A 19,108-nucleotide genomic window follows, 5' to 3' on the forward strand; every position below is an offset into this window, starting at 1 on the left:
TAATACTGAATATGCTGCTCAGAATGTACAGTAAGTATTAGGAACACTTACTCGAGCCGACCGGTTGAATACAGGTAAAGGCTCTGAACCATATGCTGCATCCGTCCGGTTGAATACAGGTAAAGGCTCTGAACCATGCTGCTTCCGTCTGCTGAGTTCTAAATAGAGGCGGACATGAGGGTTTTTTTTACCTGCCAGCAAGTACAGCACAGTGTGACATATGGTTTACCTTACGCAACATGAAGACCAGCAATTTTACGTGTGTGTGTGTGTGTGTGTGCGTGTGTGCGTGTGTGCGTGCGTGCGTGCGTGCGCGTGCGTGTCATAATTTGTAGCCCGAAAAGTACGCATTAAATGGTTGGTTCTTGATGCAATAACAGGGTTTACTAACATAAAGTTGTCTTTTGTCTGCCCCTCCTGTATTTTCTGTATATTCCAGGTTCAGCTGATCCACTACAACCACGAGCTGTACACAAACTACACAGAGGCAGCTAAAAGCCCCAACGGACTGGTCGTAGTCTCCATATTCATGAAAGTAAGTTTCAAGTTACATTTTTACTTCATGGTTACGCAATTTCAGTTGAGTTTTACTTCGTTTTTAAAGCAGGCTAGGTAGTTTAGTGTCGTTCTCTATGATTTGAGTTTATTTTAGTTAGTTCTGTAAATGCCAAATACATTCAATTCATTCGTAATTTAGTTTGTTTTAGTTAACTATAATAAATCGGGTATGTTTCTCTTTCTCGCTTACTGAAGTATCGAAATCCATCCTCCACTATAGCTTTGTAATTGACTGCATACGTACACATACCTACAGTATGTGTATATGCAGTCAATTACAAAGCTATAGTGGACACTGCACAATCCCATTCTTCCCTACAGAATGGGATTGTGCAGTGGAGCAAGGGTGCACTGCTATTGCTGTGGTAAGCATTAATGTAGAGATGTGGGAAATACAGACAAATTAATGAGCTCACTCTGCTTGGAAGATACATTTCATTCCAAAGTGCACCAGAATAGTCTCCACATATGGGCATGTTACGTTTAGTGCCGTCCAATGCAATTGGATAGGATAGAAGATCATTTCATCATATCCTGTCAGTGTCATCAAAACACCATGAGGCAGACTATCATGTAGAGGTCTGTGTCTTTACTGTATGTAGCACTGCAATGCTGGTTCATAATCGCTTCCTGTCTAAATCCATGTTTCTCCACCAATGGGTCAGTATTCTGTGACACGGTCATGGCTAAAGAGCAACATTAACGAAGGGATATTAAGGGAGCATAGTCATTGGTCAGCACCAAGATGTTGGTCACTGTTTCATATAATACCAATACAATGGATGTCCTTAATTTACCCTGCTATCTCTCTCCGTCTTGCTCTTTCACTCTCACTTCATTGTGAGAGGTGTATCAATTAGCGATTCAATTATCCCGCTGAAGGGAAACAATTTGCTCTTTGGCTCTTTGTCAGAGCGGTGCTGGAGTGGAAGGTGGCAGCAGCAGTCCCTTGTCTCTTTGTTGTGGATGAGAGGGCCCCTCCCGAGTGAGCTGCCCCTAGATCAGAGAGGCTGTGAGCGTCCCTGGCATTGTGTGAACTGAAAAAAGTAAAGTTCAGCCGCTAACTGCTAATTAGCTCCCCAAAGTCAATGCGGGACTGTCACTCAGTTTGGAGGAGAAGCTGACTTGGGGTCAACACTCCTCTTCCTCCCCTCCATCCACCATGACGACAGTGGGGATTATGTATTCTACATCTAGGATGTAGGATGTAGAGGAGGAGCTGGGTATAGGCAGGATCGCCAGAGGAAATGGAGCTGTATCTCCGCTCACAACCTCCACAGTGGTGAATCATGCAGCAGGTGAATCCCCAGTCTCGCTCACAATAGAATGAAGTGGTCATATATTATTATATACACATTCACAGTGTGCCCAAGCCAGGAAGGCCAGGAGCAAACGTAAAGAAGGCACTTTAGCATCTTGGACAACTTTAAGCGTCTTTATTGAAGGTGTTTGAAGGTGTGTGTGTGTGTGTGTGTGTGTGTGTGTGTGTGTGTGTGTGTGTGTGTGTGTGTGTGTGTGTGTGTGTGTGTGTGTGCGTGTGCTTTTGTGTGTGCGTGCGTGAATAACAGATATTGAACCGGTTGAGTAGATTGATGTGACATGTGAATGACAGTCAGGGAGGAGCGGTTTGACACATGGCAGCATCATGTGTCAGACTGACATTTATCCATTATGCACTGAAAGTTAGTCTCTCTCTGTGTTGCTCTGGGTTGGTCTGTCTGCCTGTCTGCCTGTCTGTCTGTCTGTCTGTCTGTCTGTCTGTCTGTCTGTCTGTCTGTCTGTCTGTCTGTCTGTCTTTCTTTCTTTCTTTCTTTCTTTCTTTCTTTCGTTCCTGTTTTCATATAGACTCCTTAAAAAAGTAGCACTTCTCTAATTGGTCGAGTCTATGAGAGAGAGAGAGAGAGAGAGAAAGTGGAAAAGAGATGGTGGGAGAAAGAGAGGAGAGAGAGGCGGGTAGGGGGGGGATGGAGAGGATAGGCATGAGTGGCTGCTACAGCCAGCTGCATGGAAAAAGAAAAACGGGTCAAAGAGGAAATCATTTCTGTCTTGCAGTGATGGCAGTGTTCACATCGTTGTTTAATCACTTTGCCCAAAGACATCTCTTCAATTAGAACTGTGAGAAGTGAAGGACGGTGGGGGAAGGTGCGTTGTGGTGGCGGTGTGTGACGGCACATGGAGACGGGTCTGACGGCACACAGGGGAGGGTGTGAGTGTGAGGCGCATCCATCTGTTGTTAACAGGTTTTCCCACTCAGGCCTCTGAGTGTTTAGTTAACGTGTGAGCAGGAAGGGCTGGTGGTTAACAGTGAAAGGGAAAGGTAGCTCTTCAGGGAGTCCCTGCATTAGCGACGGGCGGATCGATGCCAAAATATCCATACTTGTGTATGGATCCTGAAAGAGTGATAAAATGAAATGCCGTTGCAAATAATCGCCCAGGATAGGAATGACTTCTCCTTCTTCTGTCGTTCACTGAGAGATTCACCAAGCATGATTATTTCACTCAAAATGAGGCGACATTTGATGTGTGTCAAAAGCTATTACACCTACTAAAGCACATGAAACTAGAATAGTCTCAATTTTGGAAAAATTGCAAAGTGTGGTTGCCGCAATCGTTTACATAGGCCCCTCCCACTATTTTTGCTAGCCAATTACAATGTCACGTTACCCCTGCGATCATGTGGAAGTAATTCGGAGGGGATTTATCCCCCCAAAAAACATTTTTCTGCAACAAACGGTTAGATTTTTTGCATTTGCGGCATTTTGGAATTGCTTTTGGCTCTGGGTTGATTAACACACCCGTGACATGTGATTCAAATATGTCAATGCGTCAATGTTTGCCAATACGTCAATGTTCGCTAATATGTCATGTTCACGCCAATACGTCATGTTCACGCCAATACGTCAATGTTCGCCAATACGTCAATGTTCGCCAATACATCAATGTTCGCCAATACGTCAATGTTCGCCAATATGTCATGTTCACGCCAATACGTCATGTTCACGCCAATACGTCAATGTTCGCCAATACGTCAATGTTCGCCAATATGTCATGTTCACGCCAATACGTCATGTTCGCCAATACGTCATGTTCACGCCAATACGTCAATGTTCGCCAATAAGTCATGTTCACGCCAATACGTCATGTTCACGCCAATATGTCCAGTTCACGCCAATAGGTCAATGTTCGCCAATAGGTCAATGTTCGCCAATGTTCGCCAATATGTCATGTGAACATGATATTGGCGAACATTGACGTTATCATGTTCAATATCATGTTCACGCTAATAATCGTCACGAATCACCACAATCGTCACGAATCGTGCGAATCGCCACATCAATCGCCACGTGAATTGACACGTCGTGAATCGACACGTCGCGAATCGCCACAACCGTCGCGAAACGCCCGAATCGCCACATCAATCGACACGTCACGAATCGACACATCAATAGCCACGCGAATCGACACGTTGCGACTCGACACCTCGCAAATCTTCCCATTATAAATCTATGGAGAACTAATTAATTAATATCAATTAAACTATACAAAGGATCTCTTAGCAAAATACAAGCACACGTTTCCTGATGAAGCCGGTCGATTTAATATATGGCTCAAGTGCGTGCGGCAAAAACTGTGGGAGGAGTAGTGCGTCAAAGTATCGCTCATTTACAATAACAATAGTCTGGTTGCCCGGGCAACCACACTAATAAGTGTCAGAGGTGGAGGGGGAGGGCCAGAGGGAAGCAGAGTTATTGCGACTGTAGGTCGCAGATTACTATGAAAGCCTGCAAAACCTGTCAGTCGTTCCGTCACGCCACCATATATGGCTGTCAGTCCATCACACCTTGTGACACGTCACGCCACCATATACAGTATGGCCGTCAATCCATCACGCCTCGAGGCACAGTCCATATATGGCCGTCTCTATAATGAAGATCACGACACTGACCTCAGAAGACTGGTTTACCTAGATCTGCATATATGGAGCCTGCCAGCAACTCTGGCCATCTGACCTCAAACCTCAAACCCTGAGATCTCCATATATGGAGCTGACCTGTTCTGACATTCCATATGTTGATCCCTTCCCACCTTCTTCTTCGATGTCTCCCTTTTGACTGATACTTGTCCATTTAAACTCTAGACGGGCCTGCCCCAAAGTTATAGTACATTTTGGGCCGAACAAATATTTACAAAGAAGAAAAACAACAAAAAAAAGTGTTGTAACCTGCCATTTTCTTATTTGTTCGGCACGAATTTTTTTGTTTTTTTTCATGATTTGTCACAACTTGAGTTGGCTTTGTACGAGGCTTAAAGGGTCTTTAAATAAATACTTTTTGAAATGTCTATGAAATGCCTCTCACTTCACACAAGTGGAATTTTTACTGTATAAGAAGCCTTTTGAGAGTATTGGTATCAGAATACTAGGCCTACTAGCCTTGGTATTACTTGCCAGTGGGTCGAAAAGAAACCGTGTGGTATTGCCCATCCCTGCCTTGCAGCGTTCATAGCCGGAGGTTAAGTGCAGAGAAGTTGGAGCCATACTCATACTCATACTCATGCGTAGACCTGGAGGAGTCTCTGAGGAGAACTTCTTAGCACTTCTTAGCACACACGGCACCGGAGATGTTCACACATTATGGCACCCTGTAGCTCTCTCTGCGTGCCCCAACATGCTGACATCCACTGAGACGTCCCCGATAAAAGGTTGAGAGTGTGAATTATGGCCTCTGCTCCACTTTACAACATAAATATAATTGTCAAGTAAATACATTTCCTTTTATCAAACTTTGTGTTATTATGCTCTATTGCTATTATTGTTTTCTTCACTGTCTTTACTGTCTTTACACTCACTCTTTCGCTTTCTTATGTCCCTGTTTCAGATCGCAGAGACATCGAACTCATTCCTGAATCGGATGTTGAACAGAGACACCATTACAAGAATAACATATAAAAGTAAGTGGCCGTTCACGCCTGCTTTAAAGCACCTTTGCTTAAAGAGATGTCTAAACAGCTGTGTTAATGGATTGGAAGCGCCAGCTGCCCGCCATTTTCCCCCCGATTAGCTTCCTGTTGTACCGTGAGCCCGTCTCTAAAAGCATTTGCGGATATCAATTAGCTGCGAATGGTAATCAAGGCCCCGCAGTATAGCGAGAGATTTGCATTTTTTTATTTTGTATTTGAGTACTTCCGTGCATACATACAGTGAGGCTCGGGGTGAGACTACTCTGCTAGGCAGCAGTCGACAGCTGCTCTCCAGAGGTTTCTCTTGCGGAGACAGCTAGCCAGCCAGCCAGCCAGTGATATTGGAGAACCAGAGCATCACTGCAGAGGTAGCCTGGGGCTACATTGAAAAAAGAGGCCAATAATTGGATTAATGGGGGAGTGGATACTTGGCTGAATAAACAGAGTGTCCCCTTGTGGTAGGGAGGCGTTGCACAAGCAGTAGTGGGTATGCGAGGAGCGAAAGCGAGGATGGGGGGCCGGGGGGGGGGGGGGGGGGGGGGGGTTGTCCTTGGGGTCCTGCTGGAAGGCCTGCAGAGCATGGACTCTGACAGCTGTCAAAACTGCCCTAGATACACTGACTTGCACACACTGGTGGACACTCTCTCTCCCTCTCCCACACACACACACGCACCGCCCCCTCATCCTTATGAGTCCTCAGGCATATCCCTCTTACCACCAGCAATGGTGCTGCCCCAGCACATACATTTTTCAAATTGATCTAGAGACATATGCGCATGCACGCACGCACGACGCACGCACGCACGCACGCACGCACGCACGCACGGGCATAGACAAACAGACACCACCATCCAAACGGAATTATTTATGCCGACCAGATTATCAAAGGTATCTGATACAGCTGCTCTCACAACTCCACAGTTTGTTGAGGGAGTGGTGCTAATAGAATCTGCACATGATTGATGTTCACAACATTTTAAGGACGTGTTAGAACGAGAAGACAATTTTAATTTCATTAATGGAAATTTAAAGTCTGTTGGATTACCTACGAGTTTCATGTCTCTGCAAGTTGAATTTCCTTTGGCCTGCTTCTAAATAAAAACTATAGTATGCTTTGTAAAATGGTGAATTCATAGTAATGTCAATTATACCATAAAGTTGTTGTCAATGAGCTAAACATGAATGAATTCATTCATTCATGCCATTGGCAGTGTTTTTTGCAACGGATGTCTGGGGGGAGGATGTGGGTCTCGTCTATCGTCCGGTGAAGAAAGATTGTGGCCGCGATCTTCCGTTCTTTAGTTATCGGCAGTTGAATTTGGCTTGTTTTCGCCGAGTTAAATCCTTTAGCATCGGATCGGACCGGCTGGAGATTTCCGGGTGTATTCTTCTCTGGAGGTCATACTGTAGCATCATTCATATAGGTGGGTGAAGAGTGCCCTCTAGCGTATTTACTGAAAACACTAAGTCATTTTACGTCAGGCGATCAAGCGGTGGATGTGAGATGATGTAATTTTACACCAATGTGTTAATGGACATTGTAAATGTCTCACATTCAAAACTAAGCTATAATTGCAAAGCTCTGGAAGCGTCTCTGAAATTAAATTTATATTGATTATATAATACCTTGTATTTGTTTATACTTGGGTGAGTATACCAGGGTGGCCCTGTTCCATGTCTGACAGCAACATTATTTACTGGATATTTTTGGAATGTTGGGGGCAGGACAGATTTAGCTGTTCAAACCCCCTATTTTCCAACAAAACAAAATATAACATGTATATTTATATGAGAATGCTACATTATAATGGGTACTGTTTTTCCTGTTTTCATTTGTGTTCATGTTTTTGTTTGTTTAGTTTTATGTTTGGCTTGGTGATGTTCTTCTGTTGGTAAAACGATGCAGTGTAGAATACTGATGCCCGAGCAGCACAGTGGCAGCTTGAATTAGCATTGAGGGTGGAGTGGCTGACCGCCACTATGACCTCATCACAACAGGCAGAGAGGGTTTTGCCACCTATTTGTCAACGGAAGCTCAAACAGATGACAAGTTATTGAGAGTTGGCTAGTGAAGTGTGAAGAGAGAGTGAAATGGGGAGCGAGGGAGAGAGAGGGGGAGGGAGAGAGATAGAGAGAGAGGGGGAGAGAGAGAGAGAGAGAGAGGGTCCGTTTAATTAACGTCCTGACAAAGAAGACAGTTTTGATATAAGGGCTTTTGTGACACAACACCAGCTAGCCTGTCATTCCCACTTCCCAGCACAGAGAATGATATGTGACGTGACACAGGAGCCGACAAATAGTTGATGTAAGGGATGAACGTGATACATGATGAGGTTTGTCATTGAAAGGGGGTGTGCTTAAAAAGTAAGTTATATTCAGTCAACTCTAACCTTGAATTCAAGGGCGCTCGGGTTGTGCAGTGGTAAACAACTCCCTGCCCACCACCACAGAGGTTGTGGGTTAGAATCCATCGTGGTGCTACCGGCTTTGTCGGGCGTCTACACGTCTACACGAACACAAATACACAATGGGCCCGTGTTCGGGGAGGGAACCTGGGCAGGGAGGGTGACAATTGTCATTGCACGTACTCCCACGGTCCCGTAGGAGCCTGGGGAGTGTTGGACGGGAGGAGTAGAGCGAAGGCTCCTGGTGTGGGCTCCTCACTGGCAGGTGAGACAGTAGGATACAACAGCAGTGACACCACAGAAATGTGTGAGGAGGAATCAGTGGCCATAATGAGTACATTGGGGAGAAAAGGGGGGTAAAACATAATTGGCAAACAATGAATGTGCTGTTATTTTACTTCCCTATGTTCCCTTTTTCTAATCTACCCTTGTTGGTTTACTTCTTCTAGATGATGCGTATTTACTGACAGGCCTGAACATAGAAGAGATCTACCCTGAGACGCATAGTTTCATCACCTATGATGGCTCTATGACCATTCCGCCATGTTTTGAAACAGCTACATGGATCCTGATGAATAAACCTGTCTATATAACAAGGATGCAGGTAAGTGTCAGAACCAACACAACACACCAAGAACTCAGTTATTCAATGCAGGCCTGAGTCACCTGAATGCCACAGCTAGGAATAGTGGAAAATATGGTAGTTCTATTTTGTGAGCTTTCTTATCTGAACTGTGGTCATGAATCATGATTAAGAGGGACAGCTAGAGGTGAAATTCTTTTTTACTTACTTATTTCTAAGTTTGGACTTTGTATTACCTTGTAAACCTCTGGCCGGCACACAGTGTAAGATGAGTCGAAACCCTCACGTCTTGTTTTACACGTTATTCTTCTCAGAGTTTTCTTTTCCCAAATTGACCTGTCTGTTTCCTGTCCTTCTCTTATTTAAGATGCACTCCTTGCGGCTGTTGAGCCAGAACCAGCCCTCTCAGATCTTCTTGAGCATGAGCGACAATGTGCGTCCCGTCCAGCCCCTGAATAACCGTTGCATCCGCACCAACATCAACTTCAGCATGCAGGGCAAGGACTGTCCCAACAACAGGGCTCAGAAGCTTCAGTACCGAGGTATGTACTCACGCACGCGCACACACACGCGCCATCTAGGCTACTCGTGTTCATCTTGCAGTATATAGCAGTATTCAAGTCAAGTATACTCGACAGAAATTAATCTAGGCCTACAGTATAGCTCTATCAAGAAGATAATTAACTCTTTGAGCGTTTCAAGGATTTCTATATAGTAGGTAGACTTCTCTATGGCAGAATGGCGTTTTTTGAATGATTTATTGAAAATTCTCTGTTGTGAATGTGTGACAACGAAAGACCTTCAGAGAAAGCTTGACTTGTCTGCTTACAGGAAAAAAATGAACTGAGTTGATAAAATGTTTAGTTCTTGTGTTGGAAGCCATTTAAAAGAGCCTGCATTTACACTGTTTTCTGTTTCTAGGACAACCAAAAAAAGTTATGCCCGGTTGAAGTTTTATTTTCTAAATAACTTTTTTTCTGCTGGGCGTACATAGCCATGCAATATCTCATTTTAAAGGGTGAGTTGTCTAGTTCAATTAAAATAAAATAAAAAGTTTCTCACATGTACCACTGTAGATATTTTGCCATCTATAAATAGCATGGTCAGTCATGATCAATCTGACCTATCCAGCTAAAAGTCCCCATAGCTCTGAAATTGGAACATCATATAAACTCAATTCTTTTTTGGGGTAAAATTAGACATTCTAACGCACATTTTGATATATACCATGTTTACATAGTCTTACCAGTACCTTGTCTATTCATGCATGCATCTCAAAAACCTGTTATGAAGAAACACAGTTTTGATAAAAAACACATCCAAGGACATTGTTTTGATATGACTTGGTGCCCATGATATGTATCAAAATATAGACTTGAATGTATACTGTATTATAAAAAAGAAATTGAGTTATTACCATCTACCGTTACAGAGTAAATCACAGTTGAAACTTGCTTAGTCATATACAATAAACCTCACAATAGTGAACAAAATAGTCATGACAGGTCTAACTCATTGTAAAAGCGTCTTTTATTTTTTACGACTACTAACATAATAAAATGATAAATATTACAGAAAATAAATAGGCCTACATACAAAACAGTTACTCCTCCCCTAGCTCTGATCCATAGCTCTAAATGCGCATTTAGAGCTATGGATCAGAGCTACTCCTCCCAAATGTCCCCAAACCCAGTCCTTGACGGTGTGTGTGTGTGTGAGTTAACCTGACTCCGCCATATGGGGCAGCAGAGTGTACACTGTGTTCCCCCCTCCTGCTCCCATCTGGGAACTCTCAGGCAGACTTGATGCCCGGCCACAAAACGGCCTGGCCAATCAGCAGCAGCTTCTAGCAACTTCTAGCAGCAGCTTCTAGCTTCTAGCTGCTGCTGATTGGCCAGGCGGTTTTTTGGCCGGGCATCAAGTCTGCCTGAGAGTTCCCAGATGGGAGCAGGAGGGGGGAACCCAGTGTACTCTCTGCTGCCCCATCTGGCGGAGTCAGGTTATGTGTGAGTAGGCTAAATAAAACAAAAACTGCCCCCCCCTGAAATGAATGAATGAATCCGGTTCAGTGTCGGAGAACGCCATCGCAGTCTTGACTCTTCATCCTCCTCATCCTCCTCATCTGATGCCAGTTCTAAATATATAAAAAGAAATAAACATTTTAGCTGTAGTCAGTGCACGCTACTATTACATGGCGTTTTACCCGGCTGCTGGCGATCAAATGATTTTATTGTGCAGTGTCTTTGTGGGCCGAGTCGTGGCATGAAAAATACAAATAGATGCTTGTATAAGTAGTATCACGATAAAATAATATGGCGACGTTAGAATGAAACACCAATGAGTGATCGCTGGTAATGTAGCTAGCTGCCCAGGGTATATCCAGCACCATTGCGTCGCAATCATCCAGCAACATTGGTACTGGCTATTGCCCGGGCTTGTGGCCCGGCCAATAGCCAGTACCATTTGTGCAGCGTTTGTTAGCAACTACTACTAGCCAACAGCCAGTGGAATGTGGTGACGCGATGGTGCTGGATATACGCTGGGCAGCTACATTAGCCGCGATCACTCATTGGTGGTGTCATTCTAACGTCGCCATATTATTTTATCGTGATACTAATTATACAAACATCTATTTGTATGCCACGATGCCACGATTCGGCCCACAAAGACACAGTACAATACATTCATTTGATCAGATGTTTTTGTTAGCTACGTCGATCACCTATAGTACCGACCCTTGTTATATATTCTCCGACTATGCCTGTCACGATGACTAAACCAGTTAGATCTATCCATATATGGTTCTACCACATCTATCTGATATCAGCACTAGGTCGGCTCGGGCCAAATATAGGGATCGTCTTACTAGACATGTCATATTAGGGCATTTTCGAATACAATAAAATTACCTTTTAGCGAAGGCATCAGCCTTGGTGGTAACTCCGGTGGGGAGAAGAAAAAACATTGCACACGTGTAATCCGCGAGGGTGGATGTTGCAGCCCGGCCAACGGTCTGGGACTGGAGAATGCCTCTGGACACGGATGGATCATTTTTCAGATTGTTTTTTTTGCGGCGACTGCAAACCTGGCTGAAAAACTCTTCCTCCAGTGCCCACCTCGGAGGAGTCAACCAACCCCCCTGTTCACTGGGGGCTGGGCGTCAGTTTCCAATAGGAAAGCATACACGTGTGTCACGTGACACGGGAATTCTGGGAAATGTAGTTGATATTTATGCTCAATAGTCTATACAGAGGTGCGGACCGAATTAATATATTGGTATTAATAAAAAAAGAGAACTACGGAAAATCACGTACAGGGCAGAAAAGACTAATGCAAAACTCCACGTGTTTTCCAGTAGTAATCTGTCTAAGGGTTAAGAATGATCTCCTTCTTACCCAGTTACTTTATCACCTTTTACTTTCTCTCTCCTTAACGAGTATGTTATAAAGAGGCTTTCAGGTTCAAGTTTATTTCGTTTTTAACAACTTAAACTTAATCCTGGCATCCCTATTTTGGGCGTGTCATTATACAGTAACATTATGGGCTAACATTTTCATATATCTTCTTTTTTTATTACTCTCAACATAAAACCGTATCTACAATCTCTGAGAGGTTGTAATGTAAATGGGCTATTTTCTCTACTTATCGCACGGCAAGTGTACAGTATATTGTTAAGTTGTCGAAGTGCATTGTAGGACAGGGTCTCTTCACTCTGAGAGATAAAACGGAGATATTTGTGCAGGAATGCATAGAAGATGGATACAAAGGAGGGTGATGAAAACCTTGGCAGAGGTAGTCAGTTACACAGTCAACCACTGGCATTGGCACTGACTGGACAGGCTGACTGACTCTCCTGCCTGTTGACAGGCTGATGAATGACTTAACAATGCTCGGAGCCGACCCCAGCCTGCTGCTCTCTGATCGGTCTGTTTACTACTAAGTCCATGCCTGGACGACTGCTGCAAACAATTTGAATGTTACCCCCGAAACGTAAATACAATACAAAACAAGAGCTACCGCCCCCACTTTACTCTAAAGCACATACACTTGCATACACGGACACGCACGTGCACGCACAGGTCCACATGCTCACGCACACACATAGTATTCATTGTGATTTGTGTGGGATTTACTGTACTGTAGCCGACAGACACATTATCTTTCTGTACATCCCTCTTTCTGTCTCTCTCATCTCTGTCTGTCTTGGTCCAATCTTCCAAACGGCACAAGGCGGTGCTAATGGAATGCAGGTGTCATTTATTCGCTTTGCACCCCTGTTGTCTAAGGCCCAAACCACACTAAAGGGTTGGGTCGGGACAAAACGTATTTTTTAAGGTAAACCACACCAATGCAACTCATTGCAACTCAATGAGTTGCATTGGTGTGGTTTACCTTAAAAGCCGTTTTGTCCCGACCTGACCCTTTGGTGTGGTTTTGTGCCCGCTTAAAAATAGCAAGTGCCTAGTATTTTGCATTGTTGGGTATTTTGGTCCTCAAACAAGGTGTCACTCAAAGTGACTACTGGCCAATCACAGCATGTCTTTTCCGGGTCTTGTCAGAACGGCATTGTGGAATATCACGCTGTGCTTCCCTGTCATCCTGTCATGCTCTGCAATGACTGCTGATCTAAACACTGTGTTGAGGTCAACATTGATCTCCTCAGAGGCTACTCCTTTCTCCAGGACTGCCATGTACCTTGTTCTGCAGATGTCTTTGCAGTTTTTCACTGGAAGACAGAATGTTTTATTTATTCCATGCCAGTCCTTAGAAAATAATGCCCATCTGCCCCCTTCTAGAATGTGCAACTGGTTATCACGTGAAGACTATAAAAGCCCAATTTATATTTGGGTATCCATATGAGTGGAGATATTCAGTGCTGCCAGTTTTGGGAGATTTAAACTGCCCCGACCTGGCTGACCACCTCAAACACATCTCACTCTCAAATAAACTACACACAAAGGCACACGCACGCACACAAGCACGGACGCCAACAGATATCACACATCTGCAAAACTCTTGGAGTGCAGTGTAAGCATGCACGCGCACACCGCACGTGCACTCTCACACGTGGAAGTGTATTCAGTCATTTACAGAGCGAATTCACAACCCCCACCACCCTTGTTACCCAAGAGAACAGGCCAGAAAAACACAAAAGCTGAGCTGTGAATTTAATTTCTTTGACTCATTTAAAGATGTAAATAGCTTCAAGGTGAACCAGGGAGGCGATGCATCTCATTAGAAAGGGGAAACACAGCTAATTGGATAGTTTTGTACAGTTAACCTTTAGGGCAGGAGAAACACCCCCAGAGTAGGGTTATCTTGGGGGTAATTGAATGTGATTTCTTTTAGGGGGTGATGATGCGGAAGGGTGCAGATCAAAGTGTATGTTTGCTTTCCTCCCTGACAGCCAGCATTAGCGCCCCTTAACCACTTAAATCTTCATTGTACGACAGTGTTGTGCTAAAATACAGTAAATGGCTTATCTACAAGCTCAATGTGATGCATTGTGAGCGTGTAAATATGTCATTTAAGAAATAGTTTTTACATCGGCGTGGCACGCTGCCTTTGTGGTCTGTTTTTCATGACATTGCATCGTAATGTTTGCATGGTCGGTATAACCAGTGTTGGGCAATATTACTTAGGAGAGTAATATGTTTACTTTACTTATTACTCCTTAGATTTGGAATCAAGTATATAGTTGGATCAGCCATTTACTGTATTTTAGCACAACACTGTCGTACAATGAAGATTTAAGTGGTTAAGGCGCGCTTATGCTGGCTGTCAGGGAGGAAAGCAAACATACACTTTGATCTGCACCCTTCCGCATCATCACCCCCTAAAATAAATCACATTCAATTACCCCCAAGATAACCCTACATATTACTTTATATTACTTTTCAACCGGGCCCCTTCCACCTGCAAAAGAACACAATCTGTTTAGCCAGCTCCTTTTACAACTGAATCCAATTCATTGGAATAAGAAGTCTCCAATCAGCCAAACTGAATAATTGCATAATATAATATATAAAACAATATATTATAAAACAAAAAAAAGTCTCACATCAGTCTTTTTCAGCTGCATATTCCAACAATCTGAACTGCACACACTGGCAAAATCTCAAAACGGACAGTATATTGTATACATAAACATTGTTGGGCAATATATATTATGTTACTTATTATTACTTTTGCGCTCCCCACCTGCAAAAAAGGATCCTACAACAACACAATATGTTTAGTCAGCTTATTTTAGAACTGAATCCAATTGTTTTGAATAATAATATTAAGAAGAGTCGCCAATCAGCCAAAAAGGCTATAAAATAAAGCAGCAATCTCTCTTGACCTTTTAAATAAAACGTTAATATGTAATATGTGCTATTTTTTACAAAGTAAATAGTTATAATATTACTGTTTTGGCAGAGTAATACCTTACTTTACCCGTTACTGGAAAAGTAACATGTAACTAGTAACTCGTTACTGCCCAACACTGGGTATAACATAGGGAAGAAAACTCATTCAGCCATTCAGCCGACTGTCCCCTATTATTGTGTAACTGCTACATGAAATGCTACAGTTGGGTGCCACCGATATTGTCCCTTATCATTTGACCCATTTAGGCCTGACCTCAAAATTTAAAATAATCCTTCTAAATCCTCCAGTTTTCTGAAATAAATATTTTCACGATTTAAAAAAAATAGCAGACAAGCTCGTAGCGCGCCACTCGGTGGCGCGCTATGAGCTTGTAGATCTGCTATTTTTCAATAGCTAAATTATAACATAATGTTTAAAACACCAAAAGGGGTTCCCGCCCAAAATGGGTTAACTGTCCTTTTGCGCAGATCACGCAAACCTCAGCAAAAAGAAAAGGACAATATCGATGGCCTCCAACTGTATGCTAGTGGAGTTCTATATGTTTTGAACGAGCATTGTGACCAGTACAGTGACTTCTGTCCTTTGACTCTCTTCCAGTGAACGAGTGGCTGCTAAAGTAACCTCCCACGGACAAGTGTGGAAACGAGTGATGAAGGCAACGGACTAGGACGAGCGCAAATGGAGATAGATGGAAGGAGAGTGTGTGTGTGTGTGTGTGTGTGTGTGTGTGTGTGTGTGTGTGTGTGTGTGTGTGTGTGTGTGTGTGTGTGTGTGTGTGTGTGTGTGTGTGTGTGTGTGTGTGTGTGTGTGTGTGTGTGTGTGTGTGTGTGTGCGTGCGTGCGTGCACGGTGTGTAAAGAACTGAAGCAGGGATCAAGGCTGCATCTCATCTAAGATTATTTCATGGCGTTGTATAAAGAAGAAAAAAAAACACTAAACATTTTCAAAGACTGTATTGTGAGTAAAGAGACTCTACTTTTCATACATTGAGAACTATTTGAACCCCTGTCCTGACTCCTAACACATGCTAACTAGCCCCAGTACAAATAACAGTATAAGTACATTTTGATACTGACCTTTTTTTGGGAGAAAAAAAAACATGTTGAAAATGAACTTAAAAACAAACAACGGAAGCATTTATTTAATAGCCTCCTTAAACAGTCGGACTATGCTGGGACATTCAAGCCTTTTGTACATAAAGAGCTACTGTTGATGGGAAATTTCAAGGACTAAGTCACTGCCCCCTTCTGGTCAAGATGAAGTGGTCTGCGAGAGTCTTTGATGACCTGTCATAGTTGTCACCAACAAGGCATGCTAACAGCAAAAAACAAGCGTGAAGGATTGCAGCCTTGCCTTGTCAGTTTCAGAAAACGCCACATTGTCTAGGGAATCGTGCAAATTATTTATAGGCTTTTGGCCGGAGAGCAACCTTGAGTGTCTTGGCCTAGTTTGTACATATTATAATTATCAATACTGCTGAAGAATATGTAAAAAAAAAAAAAAAAAGAAAAGAAAAAAAAGAAGAAAAGAAAGTAACAAACATTCAAAAGATATATCAAGAGGAATAAAAAAAGAGATACAGAAAATAAGTTGAGTATTTTTAAATGCTCAACGCACTTTGAATTCTGGAGCAGTTCCGAGTCTGAGTTGATGCCTTTTCTTTCTGTTTTATTGTTTACAATGGTCATACACTGTGTTTGAGTAATGTTATCAGCCCAATAAATGTGTCTGGAAAGTTCACTTTGGAAAATGCTTCACTATACACAGATCTGGCATACTGTATCTGTACCTGTTTTGTACCGTTCCATATTAAATGTATTGATCAATATTCACCCTCCAAGCCACGTTCAATACGGCGGGTTGTTCTCTCTTGAATCCGATTCCTCAATATACCAAAAGCCTTTCTTTTATCTTATACATTACTACTGGATCATGCAATGCAATACATTCTCAGAATCTCAGAGTATCCCACGGGAGCCGTGGCAATGGAATTATCTCCTGTCTGATATGTGTAACAGAATTATAATGTGGTGGTAGTGGTACGCTCTCCTGCCGCGTGCGATTCCCACGTGTTCAAGACGGAGCTTCATCAAGATGCAGAGCAGCGTATCTTCATGACCTGCCAAGGTCTCTCAGATCAGATCAGCGGTCACTGGGGTACAAACAGGCCAGCCGGGGAAGGAAACTTCTAATCCAGAAAGGCCACTGTGGTACAGGCGGCTGAGGGGGAATACCAGTTTAACAATGGGCCAAATCTATTGAAGGCTGCCACAAAGACACTCTCTGTCTCACCCGCACACATGGACGTTTGCACACCCGTGTGGATGCACACACGCACGCACAGTCGCACACACACAAATCATTATGCTCTACTCCTGGTAGATTTACTATCCCGTCTGCCCCTGTGTTGGAGTCGAACGGCCTGCCCTGTGTTCATGATGTGTTTCTCCTAACTGGGTCTCACTGCATTGATCCTGTCCTCCTCTGCTCCTTCATTATTCCCCGATCAATTCAGGATGCCTCTTCACGTTGCCCAGATGTGGAGAGAGAGAGAGAGTGTGTGTGTGTGTGTGTGTGTGTGTGTGTGTGTGTGTGTGTGTGGTTCTGTGCTTCCCCACGTGTAGTAAACGGTAAGAGCAGCAGTGAGAGAGAGTTGCTTCCATACTCAGAGCCCACCGGCGTCCAAGGTTATGGATGCCATTATTTTACCTGATCTAGGAGAGGCAGAATTGAGCCGAACCGGGAGGACAGACGATAAATAATCCCAAAGATTTAACCCCAGCAACCCCCCCTCACCACCACCAACACCCCCCATCCCCCGCACACACACACACACACACACACACACACACACACACACACACAGTTGAATAATCCGCTTTAGTCTCACAACGGCCCAGATGCCGTAGATCTCCCAGGACCAAGGCTATCTGGTCCTGCCAAAAGGAATGAATGTTACGAGGTGTGTAAAAAAACAGAAATGGTGCAGTCAGATGTTCAGGGGACATTTAATGATATTACATTAATAAGAGCATAATAAGGCTATGCCATGCAGGGAGTTGGACTGGAGCGGAACAGCTGCTGAGCCAAATCGAAAATGTGTAAGTGTGTGTGTGTGTGTGTGTGTGTGTGTGTGTGACACACGCCACCAGGGCTTGCAATCAACCCTTCTCTAGTGGAGTCAAACTTTTCTCCTTGGCTCAATATTGCCTATTATGGGCAGTGTTTTATATGCATGTATTTAAAATATTTTTTTTGTATTTGTCCTTGTATATTCTGTATATTAAATACATAAAATACACATGTCATTTCATTCAAAAAAATGTAAACATTTACACAGGTTTCACTTTTACTCCACCTCTGATTGGCTTACCCACCTTCAGAACAAATTCAACCTTAAATGAGAGGCAGAATATGGGCGGGTCTTGAGACAGACTTCACCTTGCCTCAACTAGTGAATGAAGCCTGTGGTAATTAATTTCCTTATGCATTTAAGACAGTTTACCTTTAGCCTAATATTTATTTGTGGTGCTATATGGGTCGGTATCCTGGTGTCAGTATCCTGCTCAATATCCCGTTTTGTATATTGTGGTGCTAATGCATAAAATATAAGTGTAAAACTGGGACTATAAGTCCCTGAGTAATTCTATTAGTGTATTTACACATTCATGTTTATTTTCCAGTGCTGCTTATTGTATTTGGTTTGATATTTCCGTGCCTCTTTTTATTTACTTAGCCTGAGGCAGTTCTCGATGTAATTGCTTCTCCCAAAGGCGAAACCAAACTGTAACAAAGCCATGCTGAGATATGTACAGCATGGACCCACAGCCACAGCAATGTTAGCATGTAGTATATATCACATATTCAAGAACCATGTGGGATGTTTTACAAAAGAGCTGCATGCTGCTAGAAAACAATCGATGGCAAGTTACATTTCAGCTTCATTTATGCATAATTACCAACATTATGTACAGTATAGACTGATTTTGTCCCACAGGGGAAATTCAGTTTCCAGCTTCACCCACTTAAAAAAACCCCATGAAAATCATGGTTTACGAAGACATACTATACTATGTCATTTTTCATGGTTTTCAACGCTCACTCAGAAACTACAAACATTTCAAAGTAAAAAGTTCCAGCATGTGTCTCCACAGTAAGCTGAATTATAAAAAGTGTGAATGGAGTTTCTGGGTGAAAGTGCTTTTTTGACGTGCCATAGTCTGCCATTGAGC

The 19,108-nt window shown here is 43.2% G+C and overlaps 1 protein-coding gene across 3 annotated transcripts in view; it reads left to right on the forward strand.

The window, feature by feature from the left end:
• The window catches only part of ca10a (carbonic anhydrase Xa), a 191,301-nt gene extending 174,633 nt beyond the window's left edge, over positions 1–16,668 (forward strand). For 2 of the 3 annotated variants that reach the window (XM_079493506.1, XM_079493507.1), the window contains 5 exons: positions 440–535; positions 5,436–5,508; positions 8,372–8,526; positions 8,873–9,047; positions 15,475–16,668. In XM_079493506.1, the coding sequence (XP_079349632.1) occupies positions 440–535; positions 5,436–5,508; positions 8,372–8,526; positions 8,873–9,047; positions 15,475–15,497 (522 nt within the window). In that variant the 3' untranslated portion in view covers positions 15,498–16,668. The remainder of the gene's footprint in view (positions 1–439; positions 536–5,435; positions 5,509–8,371; positions 8,527–8,872; positions 9,048–15,474) is intronic. The other variant, XR_013788887.1, reaches the window with a different exon arrangement.
• The last annotated feature ends 2,440 nt before the right edge of the window (positions 16,669–19,108 follow it).

Source organism: Electrona antarctica (assembly GCF_951216825.1).
Source record: "Electrona antarctica genome assembly, chromosome: 22".
Lineage (NCBI taxonomy): Eukaryota > Metazoa > Chordata > Actinopteri > Myctophiformes > Myctophidae > Electrona > Electrona antarctica.